This window comes from Ambystoma mexicanum, chromosome 4q (genome assembly GCF_040938575.1).
Source record: "Ambystoma mexicanum isolate Mex_15411 chromosome 4q, UKY_AmexF1_1, whole genome shotgun sequence".
In the NCBI taxonomy this organism is placed as follows: Eukaryota; Metazoa; Chordata; class Amphibia; order Caudata; family Ambystomatidae; genus Ambystoma; species Ambystoma mexicanum.
Genome location: NC_090928.1, coordinates 67,155,884 through 67,168,767, shown reverse-complemented (window position 1 = coordinate 67,168,767; position 12,884 = coordinate 67,155,884). Strand labels below are relative to the sequence as shown.

The 12,884-nt window shown below is 41.7% G+C and overlaps 1 protein-coding gene across 18 annotated transcripts in view; it reads right to left on the bottom strand.

The window, feature by feature from the left end:
* PTPRK (protein tyrosine phosphatase receptor type K) overlaps positions 1-12,884 on the bottom strand; it is a 1,571,968-nt gene that overhangs the window by 15,109 nt on the left and 1,543,975 nt on the right. For all 18 annotated transcript variants that reach the window (XM_069607477.1, XM_069607481.1, XM_069607480.1 and 15 more), the window contains one exon: positions 10,217-10,352. In XM_069607477.1, the coding sequence (XP_069463578.1) occupies positions 10,217-10,352 (136 nt within the window). The remainder of the gene's footprint in view (positions 1-10,216; positions 10,353-12,884) is intronic.

Here is a 12,884-nt window from a genome sequence, read left to right as displayed (position 1 = left end):
ATCATTCTAGATCGCTGGGCATGGTCTACCAAATCTGCGAGGACCTAAAGGTTAATTGCTTTCACATTGGACACTATTAAAAAGAATAAACCTCATTCATGGTTTAATAGACTAGTGTGGCACCATACATAATAGGTGGGTACTATTCGATGATGGCACTTCACAAAATGATTTATCTTGAATTACACTTGGCAAGTTCTTGTAATGTAACCTCAAAAGATAAAAAGTATCAAATGACGTAACTTTCTGGGATGTCAACATGTCATGTTAATGGGATATATACTATGCACTCTCCCCTTTCTATGTCTACAGGCGGATTTGAAAAAAAAGAATGGGTGCCTTTGTAAGTGAGAGGAGAGTGTTAGTGCACGAGTACTTTTACTGTTGTGTTGATATTTTCAGTTCAAAAAAAGCTTCAGTGTGTGTGGGTTAGCTTCTAGATAGTATGGGTCGGTGGGCCCATGCTCTAGTCCATACGGGAGGCCTTGTTTTCACGGTAATAGGGTGCATTGACTGTGCTTCGATTTTTAAAGTTATTGGAGGTTGTGTGGAGTGTTGATGTTTGGTGCCTCTGTGGGTGCAGTTTGTTGTGGGTGCTGTGTGAGGGCAGTGTAGTTGGTCAGTGTATGGTGTGTTGGCAGTAGTACGGATAGTATTACTAGGGTTAGTGCGTGAGGAAGCAGAGGTTCACGTACCAGGATATAGGGGTGAACCATTGCTGAGTCAGTTGTTGTTAAGCAAGGTTGTATGAAGTAACCCTGTGGGAGGCTACACCAGCCTTGTCCTCTTGGCAACAGGGATCCCAACCTTTGGTATAGGTCTGTACTACACAAGTTGGTAGAGTGACTGAGCAGCCAGACTTATCTCAAGAGGGGTCAATGTGAGCTGTACAGGTGCAACATAGTGATTCACAGTGACAAGTATTCAAATAACACTGATATTCAAGGTTTCTTATTAAAATTAGTATTTATTAATTTAATAGTCAGTTTAAAATAAGCCTTCTTTAGAAAGGGCAATGTGCAACAATAAAATACACTTCAAAAATACAGTCCTTCTGTTTCAGTTAAGTAGATACCCTATTGGGATGTGTCACACACACTTCCTACACAATGAGGTAACTTCAATTGATAGGACACTGTGGACACCGATATATCACCTTAACACTTAATGCAATACTGAGGTTGTGGAAAAGGGAATAGGTTAGGGAAGGAAACAAAGTTAAAAGGTTCTCTGAATAGGCAAGTACTTTACAATCCCCCAATGAAGTATAGGTTAACCCTTTCCCAGCTACACAAGTAACTTATGTATGAATTTTTGGAGGGACACAAACACAAAGTCAGAGGGTAAGAAGAGTCTGCAGGGAGCCAGGACAGCCAATGTCAATTGAGCAAAGTCTAGGGGAGCTGAGGCACTTCTTGAAGATAGCACAAACGTCTTGCACAATGTTATAGAGAAAGTTTGTTGAAAAATAATCACTGTTGGGCCACAAGCTGGGAGGCTTGTGAAGAGCAAAGATTCAAGCAACTCTGCAAAGGGCAGCAAATGCAAGTATCCAGTGAGAACAGGTAAGCTATACACAACTGGAGGTAAGTACCCCTAGTTACAGAGTACCTTGAGTCTGAAGAAAAGTATCCAGCTGGCTTCTATTCCTGTTGTATTCCTGCAGATCCTGTTCTGGGCCTCAGTTGTTGGGACAAGAGGGAGGACGTCTGGGGACTCCTGCACTACGGTTTGAAGGTCGGCGGCAGCAATGGGCTTACTACAGATCAGCAGCACTTTGCAGTTTCAGCTACCTGCAAATAGCACCACCGTGATTATTGGACACCTTAAGGGCTCCCCTTGCTTCTGGGGTCCAGAATCAAGTTGGGGTGGCTCGGGCTTGGGTCGTCCTGCTTCGAGGGAGTCCTGATGATCTTCCTGCAGCTCGGGTAAGGCTTAAAGACTATGCACTCGTTCCTGGTGTTCCTGTCCCCTGGCACTTAGTCCCACCAGCAGAAAAGAAGTACAGCCAGCAGGGAGAGCGGTTCCAGTCGAGTTCGTCTTGGGGTCAGTTCGTCCCACCAACCCAAGGGAAGAAGTTATCAGTTCCAGGCTTCTCTAGTCGATATGAATTTTGGAGCTTCAGCATTGCAACAGGGCTTCACCAGGAAAACCAACAGTCCAGGAGGGTGCAGCAAGCTTCTCTTCCAGTTTCTTCTTTGGTGCCTTCGTCCAGTGGTTGACTCTGCCTTCCTTGCAAAAGACCTTACCTTTTATGCATGTTTCTCCCAATCATTGCAGCCTAGCTGTCACTCGCACAGCAGGGTGGCTGTCCTCCAAGGACAGCCAGCCAGCCAATCACCTTTGGGTACATTCCTGTAACCAAGGAGACTAAGCACAGGGAGTTTCGGGAACCTCCCTCGCTTCCTACTCTGCCAGACACGCTGGAGCCCAATGCGGACTTCACCCGTGAATCCCGCTAAAGACAAAAACAAAGGGACCAAACCTGTTTTCGAATGCAGAGTAAATCTCAAGAAGGACCTAACAAAAAAACGGCAACAAAAAAAATTTAAAAAAAGGAGACCGAGCCATTTTGATAAAACGGGCACCCATTGGTGTAATACTGCAGCTGAGGATTCAGCCTGCGGTAGGAATGCACACTGGTAGGGAAATTAAACCACTGCCACCAGCCATTAATTGTAGTAAGGGTAACATAAAAAATGTTACATGAGAAGGTAGCCAAAGGGGATACTAAGTAACCCCCAGCACTCCACATGAGATATTGTGTGTTGTCTACAGAGAGAAAAGGCAAGTAAAGTCAATTTCACTTAACTACTCTTGGAAAAAGTAGTTTATCCAAGAGAAGGTATTTAAACCTTAACAGAACTCCAAAGGATTTCTCTGTGACACTGCACTGTAGGTGCTGTGTGTCACAATACAAAAAGATGATGCCTATGGAGTTTGTCACACTACAAAACCAAAAGAAACACAGAGTCCAAATCAGAGAAAAACACTTGAGTGAGAAAAAGGTCTCACTCACTCCAGGATAAAAAAAGAAGTCCTAAAGTTCAGCAAAAGAGCTGGGGGTATCTAAGGTAGATGGGAATTAGCACAGAAATGAGAACTCTCCCTAATAGTTGTTTGTGGAGTAAACTGAAGCATATTGTGCAGTGGTTAAGGATGTTGGGTCTCTTACTGGTAGAGCAATCCGCTTGGGTCATGTGACCCAAGTATCCCGAGCTAAGAACCGGTATATCGTGCTGTACCTCACAGAATTAAAGTTACACAAATCTCTTCATCCAGGGTCCATGGTTTGGCGAGCTAGGTCGGCAAATCAAAGAACCATGTTTTTTGTGTTTTTTCTGAAGGTCAGGACTTCCTATTGTGCGTATTCCCTTTGGGTGGGAGTTCCAGAGTTTCAGAGTTTCATTGAGATGTTTAAAAAGGCTGATCTCCCATATTTCATGTTTGAACATTGCTTGGGTTTAAGACTTCTGCCATTGCTAGACCTCCGTGTCCTTTTTGGTCTGCAGATTGAGATTTTGTATTTGCAGGAATTCTACTCTTTGGCCATGAAATGTAGTTTTTTTTTACATCTAAGAACAGCCTTCTACGTGTGTCCAGGAAACCTTTATGAGAAATGTTGGAAAAGAGAAAGTCTGCCCCACACCTTGTGTCCAGCAGCTTTATTCTGAAAATACTGCAGAAATGAGGTTTGGTTTGGAGAGGAACTGACACACCCATTTGCAGTCGAAAAAGGAGAAAGGCAAGGTTGTGTAGTTGCTCCACTTTTATTCTGTGTTTATATTCAGGAAATGATTGACACAATAGTTGAGGGACGTCTAGATCCCCCAAACTAGGTAATGCTTCCAAGAAAACAGAGCAGGATTCACAAATTGGAAAATCCAATCCATCGCAGGGCAAATACAGTGGTGCAGTGAAATCATTTCTATAAACATGGCTCAGGGCCAGTTTCTTCGGCTCTAGTTCTCCATGACAGACTGTTGATGCAACAACATATGGAGCAGAAATTTGGGGGTATGGAAACTTTAAAGCCTTGGATATAATTGAGGCAAAGTTTCTAAAACAACTTTTAATGCTCCCGCAGAGCATTCCTTCTGCTCGTCTCTGTTTGGAATTGGATGTCTTACCAGTGATCGATTGTATCTCACTGAAACCGACACTGTATTGGCTCAGGTTGTGGCATACAAAGGGTTTGGAGCAGCATAAGGAAGCAATGAGGGAATTTATTGCATCGGAAGGGGGAATAGCCTTAAATGGGTCTCCCATGTGAGGTATACTCTCTATTTTGAGCAAATTGCTAAAGATCATTCAAGCATCAGAATAAAACAAATGATATGGGGGACATCACGGAGCAATTTAGTAGAAGGAGCTTGTGGGCTACATGTGGGTAGGGAATATCTGTTGCACAAGACAGTACTGGACTTAGAAGCCTACTTAGCTGAGATTACCCCACCGTTTGAGAGGGCATTGTATCTTTGGTTTAGAAAGGGGATTTTACCTGTGGCATCTTTTAGTAAACGCTGGGGCTTCGGCAACAATGAACAATGTTCGTTGTGTGAGTCTGTTAGCCAGTTTCTTTTAATTTGTCCAAAACTTGGTAAATTCCGTTCCACATATCTTCGTCCTATTTTTATTGCTGAGAGGACTCGCTTGACAAGCGAAGCATTAGCCCTCTATAAAGGAATTGCATGTCCCCACATGGTTTTGGCGAGGAGCTGGATTATTAGATTAAGAAGTCAGAATAACCCTAATGGCAGTCCAGAGGATGTTTTAAATGATTTTATGAAGATACAGAGCTCAAAATGGGTTAACAATTGAATGTATTTATATATGTTATTTTTTATTAAAATCTAAAATGTTGTTCCTATTTTAACTGTTTGAATTTGTATTCTTTGAATATGTATGCTTTGATGACACTGTCGAATATAAAGCAATATTGATTGCATTGTTCACAGAGCAATCCTTTACTTGACTTGTCGCCAGTGTAGGAATATAGATATAGAACTGATACTGTATGTGTTGATCAGCAAGGGAGGTATGTGGCTCTGAAACTACGCATTGAGAACAGATGCATGGTAATATTGAATATTTATGCGCCCAATGTGAATCAGGATATATTCTTTGAGAAATTGGATGGAGTTTTAGCTAACTTAGATTGTAAGGATATTGTAGTTGGAGGGGACTTCAATACCACAATTGATATGGTTAAAGATAAGACTACTCAGGCTAACTCCTATGCTGAGTCAAAAGCAAGGAAAGTACTTATAAGATTGCTTGACAAGTGGGATTTGCATGATATTTGGCGGGATTATAATGAAAAAAGTAGGAAATATACTTTTCATTCATTGGCTCATGGTACGTCTTCGCGTATTGATTTTTTCCTTGTTGTTAGGAGTTTGTGTGGGGACATTTGTAATGCTTCGTTTGGGGAAGTTGTAATTTCGGATCATGCGCCAGTAACAATGACATTGGAAGAGGAGGATTGTGGTTTGAGGCCTAAAAGGCATTGGCGTTTGAATACATATTTGCTTATGGACTGAGTTTGTGAAACACCTAGACCGAAATATCGCTGTTTTTGCAGGATATTTTGCGATCAGTGGACTCTTTAACAACGGTCTGGGGTGCATTGAAGGCAACATTGCGAGGTAGAATTATAAGCTTTGCGTCTTATCGTAAAAGTCCACGGGAACGGTTTATGGTTGAACTAGAGGATGATTATAAAGAGTGTGAGGTGCGTTATTGTGGCTGTCCTAGTGATGAGAACATGTTGGCCATGGCTCGAGCAAAACGTGCCTTAGAGTGAGCTTCATCATAAGGCAGAAAAGCACATTTTCTATTCTAGGCAAGCTTTCTGGGAGAGGGGTGAAAAATCTGGGGCTTTGTTAGCAAGCCGCATACGGCAGAGAGAGAATAATAAGCAGGTGCTTTTTATTATGGATGAAAGAGGAATGAAGAGGAGAAAGAATGTGGAAATTTGTGAGGTATTTAAACAATATTATGCCTCGTTGTATACGGGTGATATAACAGTCTCTGAAACGGAAATTCATGATTTCTTGAGTAGAGTAGATATGCCGGGGCTTACCGAGCAAGAAAGATTAGGCCTGGATGCGCCTTTAACATTAGAGGAAGTTCAAGATTCCATCAATGCTTTGGCAAATGGTAAATGTCCTGGCCTAGATGGTTTTCCCATAGAATTTTATAAGACCTTTAGTCAGATTTTATCGCCTTTTCTTGTAAAGTTATATACAGAAATGCTAGAAAATGAAGCAATTGCTGAATCAATGCAGACAGCATTAATAACGGTCATACCAAAACCAGGGAAAAATCCATCATTATGTGGGAACTATCGGCCTGTATCACTCTTGGATGTGGATGTTAAAATTTTGGCAAACATGTTTGCAAGAAGATTGAGTGGTTTACTCCCAAAGCTTGTTCATAGAAACCAAACATGTTTTGTGTGTGGAAGGAGTAGTGATAACGTGCGCGAGCTCCTTGATGTTATTTATCTCAAGAGACATTCAGCTGATGCATATGCGGCAATTAGTATAGATGCAGAGAAAGCGTTTGATAGGGTGAGTTGTTTTTTTTTTTACGCCAGGTTCTGCTTAAAATTAATTGTGGACCACTTTTCATTAGGCTGTTCAGAACCCTAGATATAGGTGCTAAAGCGTTTGTAACTGTTAATGGTAGTCAATCTGATTGTTTCCAAATTCAGAAAGGTACTAGGCAGGGATGCCCTTTGTCCCCACTATTTTATTATTTGTTTATTGAGCCCCTCACCGTTATGCTTAGAAATAACCCTAATATAATGGGTATTCCTTTCGGAGAATATGTATCGAAAGTCCTTTTATATGCAGATGATCTCCTAGTTCTGGTCTCAAACCCTGAACGGTCTTAACCTGAGCTCCTACTGACATTGCAGGAATTCGGTAGATTTTCTAATTACAAAGTTAATGTTGCCAAAACTTTGATTTATCCAATTTCTGCAGCATGTCATAGGGGGTTGGTGATGTTGCTCGGGAGATGTGGGCTGATTCGGGTCTTAAATATTTGGGAATTCATGTAAATAGGAATATTGAGACTTTACTTGTGTACAATATTCGCTTGAAGATTACAGAAATAGATAAGCTTTGTTGCAAATTGGAGAAGTTGAAACTGACTATGTGGTAAAGTTAGTGTAGTTAAAATGTCACCTCTTCCGAAATGATTGTATGTTTTTAGCATGCTCCTCCTGCCACTTTCAAATAGTGTGTTAATGGGTATTAATAAGTCTATGAGCAGGTTTCTATGGGGTGAAGGAAATAGTGCGCAAATTCCGAAAGATATTTTACATAAACCAGTACATCTGGGTGGGTTTGGTTTTCGTGATATAAGGCGATATCATCGGCTTTTGCTTTGTGTGCACTGCATCATTGGTTGGCGGATGCAGCGATTAATGGCATGGGTTAGTTTAAAATTGAAAAGGAACCATTCTCTCCCATGCCACTAGACATGCTTTTGTTCATGAATAAAAGATTTCAGATTGATACCACTCCATCTTTGATAAATCATGTTGTGAAGGAATGGCATAAAGGTAATGAGATCCGGGGTGAAAAGTTTTTATTGTGTGAAGATTCGTGTCTATGGAAAAATCAGGCTGTTAAGCAGAATAATAAGGTTATATCATGGGTCACGTGGCAATATGCAGGTATTTGGAGAATTGGGCAGGTCTTTAATGGTCAGAATATGGTTGACTGAGTTTCTACGCTTTAAATATAAGCTCAAAGGAACTGAGATTTGTCGCTATAATGCTTTGGATGAGCTTTTTGGCTTATTGTTTTCGCCGTTGAATGTTGCTATACATGCACCGCCAGCGATTTTCCTTCTAAGTCTGTACCTTTATCTGCGTCTACCTTGTATAAGCTTATTACACCTTCTGCGTCCCAGGTGGTTCCACAATGTGCTAGGGCAAATTGGGACTCTGATTTGAATAATTCATTATCAGATTTTGAATGGAATCATGTGTGTGCGGGTCCTGTTAAGTATAAGGTGGATTTGGATTTGAGGTATACACAACAAAGAATTAATCACTCCCTATACTGGTCACCGTTGAGAATGAAATTTTGCAAGTTGAGTGCTGTAAACACCTGTTGAAACTGTAATAGAGAGGTGGGTAGCATGCTCCATACGTTGTGGTTATGTCGAAAAATACAGATATTTGGGATAGTGTTTTCCAGAGGATGGAATTAGTCTTGGGCTTACCTATACCTAGAGAGCCTCTCCTTGGTGTGCTAGGTTTGATTCCATTGGGTATTGGATTGTCTAACAGCAAAATGTTCTGGTTATATAGAGCCCTTCTCATGGCCGGCCAGACCATGTTTTTCCAAGCTCCTCAGCCTTTTGGACAGACCACCCATTCACCTACCGCTGGGCCCAGCCCCTGTCCGGCCCAGCAGAGGGGCAGGATAATCCACCCTGCTCCTGGCAAGCTAATCCTCACAGCAGGGACTATGGACTAAGAGCACATTAGTCACTATGGTGAGTAACTATTGATTGTGGCTAGAGTCATGGAACAGGAGTTGTGGAAGGGCTAGGGCGCCAGGTGAAAAAAGGCAAACAGCCTATGCGATCGCCTGCTGCCCAGGCAAGGCTACCCTATAGAAATGGGACTGGGATTGGGCCAGGTGACTACCTGTATCTATCGGAGAGTCTAGATTTCAGAAAGGGATTGTGGGAGAGGGGTATGTCAATGGCTGTTAGAAAAGTGAATTCCGTTTTCAGCAAAAGCTTAAAAACAGAGAAGGAAAACATTCCAATCCATCTAACACAATCCATGCAGTTTTAAAGCCTTAAAATAGAGGCGAGGGGAATCAGATTTCAAGTTCAAACAGATCAAAATACCTTAAGTATGAGGAGAAAACAACTCTTAATACTTGTAATACGAATCTCCTCTCCAGACAAGTCCAGACAAGTCAAGACTCTCAAAACTCTGTCCTGTTTTGCTCTGCCTGCTAGGACTGGGGGGTGGGAGGGTGACGACCTGCTTAGATTTCATTAAGTTATTGTGAGAAAGGGGCGTGCCAATGGTTGCTAGTAGAGTGGATTCCATTTTTGGAAAAAGCTTAAAAGAGAAGGAAAACATTAAATCCAACTAACACCACAATCCTTGCGATTTTAAAGCCTTAAAGCAGAGTGGCAAATATACAAACAAAGGGGCCCCCTTGCCATTTTCTACGGGAAGCCTCACAAATCATAGAACCAGTCCTGAATAGCAGTCAACACACGCAGCAATGCATCACACTTTGAAAATGTGTGTTCATTTGTCATTGTAATGAAGGCCTCTGTTTTTTGTTTCAATGTGCAAACTATGGTTTTGACTGCATGAGGTGACTGTTTGTTTGCAAATGATTAAAGAAAGAACAGATATCAATACCACAAAAGGAAATGGGTGGTCAAGAATCTACCAGTTGGCTCCCTTTTTGAGGAAAAATTCCTGTGATTACTGTTAAACTTCTGCATTGCAGATTGCAGTTAATCGCATGACTTAGAACAAGGAAGTGGTTTGTGAGCACTCGTCAATGAACCATGAGATCATTTGTATTTGAGCAGCGCGACATTGCTGGGGTGGAGAAGCATTTAAAGGTGGTTTCCTGCTATGTTTTCAGGCTACCAGTTTTCACCGGTTCAGAAGACCACAGAGATCTAAACTGGAGAAACGGGTAATGTAGATGAACCAATGCATACAGTGAAACACAAAACAAACTGCACACAAAGGGCAGGCAATACGCAAGATGCTGCCTAAATTAGGTGTACAGTTCTGTATTCCCTTACAAAAATAGCACAGAAACATGTATGCAGCTTTTAGTATTGTTTGCACAGCGGCAAACCATTTGTGTTAGTTACATGACCATGCACAGTCAAATACTAGCTAAAGGAAGTTAAATTCAACCATAGACGATAATGTTCATTTAATTCAACACAATAGACCGTAATGCATTACGATGGGGGCATGGAGGAGGGAGGGAGTTAGGGCAGAGGTAAGTGTGAAAACAGTATACTCGGTCATGAGATTAACTGTACAGAGGGGAGTAGAGACAAACCCTGAAAACACAACTTTTTAGACTAATGTATCATTCCACTTAATGAAAGAAACCAACATTAGTCCCATTGGTACTAATAAAAATGCTTATTCTGGAGTCATCGGAGCAGGAGTCAAAAGATTGTTGTAACTTACCGGGGTCTCCACCATGTTTGGCTTGCTGTTACGAAGAGTCTTTACTGCATGAAAAACATCAACAACATTTTGCCGTTTGATCATGTCGCAGACTATGCCGATGGCGCAGAACATTCCGCTGCGACCGCCTCCATTTCTAACAATGAAAAATGTTTTCACATTAGCAGTTTTTGATTTTTTGTTTCTACAGATGCCAACTACAAGTCATCTGACACGCAAAAGAACAGATGTTCCGCCATTTCTAATCCATTACAGTCCACAGGCAAGCAGTCTTAGAAGATAAGGATGCAACATCTGTGCACTAGATTAAAAAAACATGTTCATATCACTGTGTAATCTTTCATAATTTTTGTTTGAAACAGTCCCATTATTGGCAATATCTGCTGGGAGTATATGCACTAGAAGTGGCACTGGTAATATGAGAATAATTTAAGCAATAAACCACGTGTTGAGTGGTAGGATTTAACACCTGGTAATGGGACAGGGACCAGGTCACAGCCCTAGCGAAACAACGGTCTTAATACAGGCCCTGGTGGCATTACTAGGCTGTTACGTCCCCCATGCAGGGGGTTAAAGCTGTTAGCACCCTGGCAAGCTTTCTGGTATGCCAATTATTTTTTTTTTCTCTAAGTAGTTAAATGTTGTGGCCTTTTCCCCAAAGTTTAATGAAACTACAAAACAAAATGGCCACCACGGAAAAATGGGCTACGGTCCCATCAACCTTTCCAACGGAGGTCATTGGTGAAGTGGGGAAGTGGTGGTGAAGTAAGGTGCGTGGGCAAGCGCAGCAGCTGGGAGAGGTGGAACAGAGATGAGTGGAGGGGCATCTCGCACCTCAGGGGACACAGAATGCAAGCAGATAATCACATATAAAGAGCTGCCAGGATCATCTATGTGAACAAAGTATTTACCTCTCAGTAAGGTTCTTTCTGATGGATGTTCCCCCTCCCACGGATCCTCATCTATGATATTCCATCTCCAGCACAGCTGAAATTCAGCATTTTTGACATAAGGGCGCGGTTCCGCTTGATGCATCTACACACTCCACACTGGACAGGACGTGACGGCCAATAACATATTGAGGCACCACAACTCATTTCATCATTCTCGCATTTCTCCTTAACACGACAGCTGAGTGACAGCAGAACCGATAAGGCGTATAAGCTATCCGCCAAGAGGGTCATGCAGAGAAGGCGATGAAGAATCAGTCGGTGAACATCCATCAAAAAGAACATTACAGAGAGGCAAGTAATTTGCACTTCTAATGGGTTCCTTCATCCCACGGACTGCTCATCTATGATGAGCTACCACAGCAGTATGTGGATCTGAGGGAAAGTGAGAGGACACTACCTGGATACCAGAAAACTCTGGAGTAGTATTCTGCTGAAGCTAGCATCCTGACCAGATAGGGAATCCAAACAGTCATTTTTGGCAAATATATGTAACAAGGACCACCTCGCTGCCTATTAAATGTCCAAGGCGAGGACAGCCACCCACCCCTCTACCCCCCATTGGAGGAGACAGGGTGACCTCAGCCCTCTAGTTCGATTAGGCCAGAGTCCCTCAGGTGCATCCTTAAGCCTGAATATCCAAGTCAAAACTGAAAGCACAGATGAAGTCTTGGATGAGTTATCAGACAGCTTTGGCATTTAACATCTTTCACTGCATTCTTGATGTTTAAGTTGTGATCAATATGGACTGTAAATCAAGAATCTCCGATTTTGTATGGTGAACATTTTGGGAGTGGTCCCAACAGAAGTTTAGGAAGAGAACATTCTTGATAGAAGAATCGAGATTTGGGAAAGGTTATATGTAAAAATTGAGTTTTATGTGTGTTGAGTTGAAGGTAGTAATGTGACGTTATCTACTTTTTTTTCTCCATACTGTGCAAAATCGTTAATTCTCGGTTCATTTAACAGAGATACTGCTGCGTGTCATTGGCATATTGGTGGATTTTGATCACTTTTCCATATTACCTTGCCCAAAATATTTAAGAGCAAGTAAAGGATGTGGGAGAGAGAATTGATACTTGAGGGACACCATAAGGTGTTTATGGAGAGGCTGACCTTGACACTCAAATCCTGACAAATTGGAAGCGGTTTTTCAGCATGTAAGCCATCTGATATTTGATCGTGGCAGATGGCCGAGGATTGGCCGGACTGTATGTCTATAGAGTTGTATGTAAAGCATATACTAGAGGTAATAATTGCGTTATAAAGCTACTGAAGATGTATGACGGAGGATGAGGCAGCAAACTTGTGATTCATTAGAGCTATCAAATAATTAGTGCATCCTATGGTATTGTATCCTTTACACACATTACATACCTTTTTCAAACATCTGTGTATCTGATTAAATAGAAAAATTCTTTGAGGGTGGTTGGTCAAAAAAAGAAAAAAAATGTGCCTTCACATTTAATCTCCCTAAAACAAATAACTATAGCAGGAGCAAACTTCAGACAAAACTAAATTAAACCAGAGCATTGTTTATATGACCCGGCCATTCCTGTCAGATCAAAGGTGAGACTGGTTATGTGAATATGCAGATCATGGTCATAGAACATCAGCTATACTGCTCTCAAAATAAAGCAAATTAAACAAAATCACAAAAATATAAATCACATTTTGCATTCGCAGCTAGGAGGTGCAACTCCATCAACCCGGTGGCT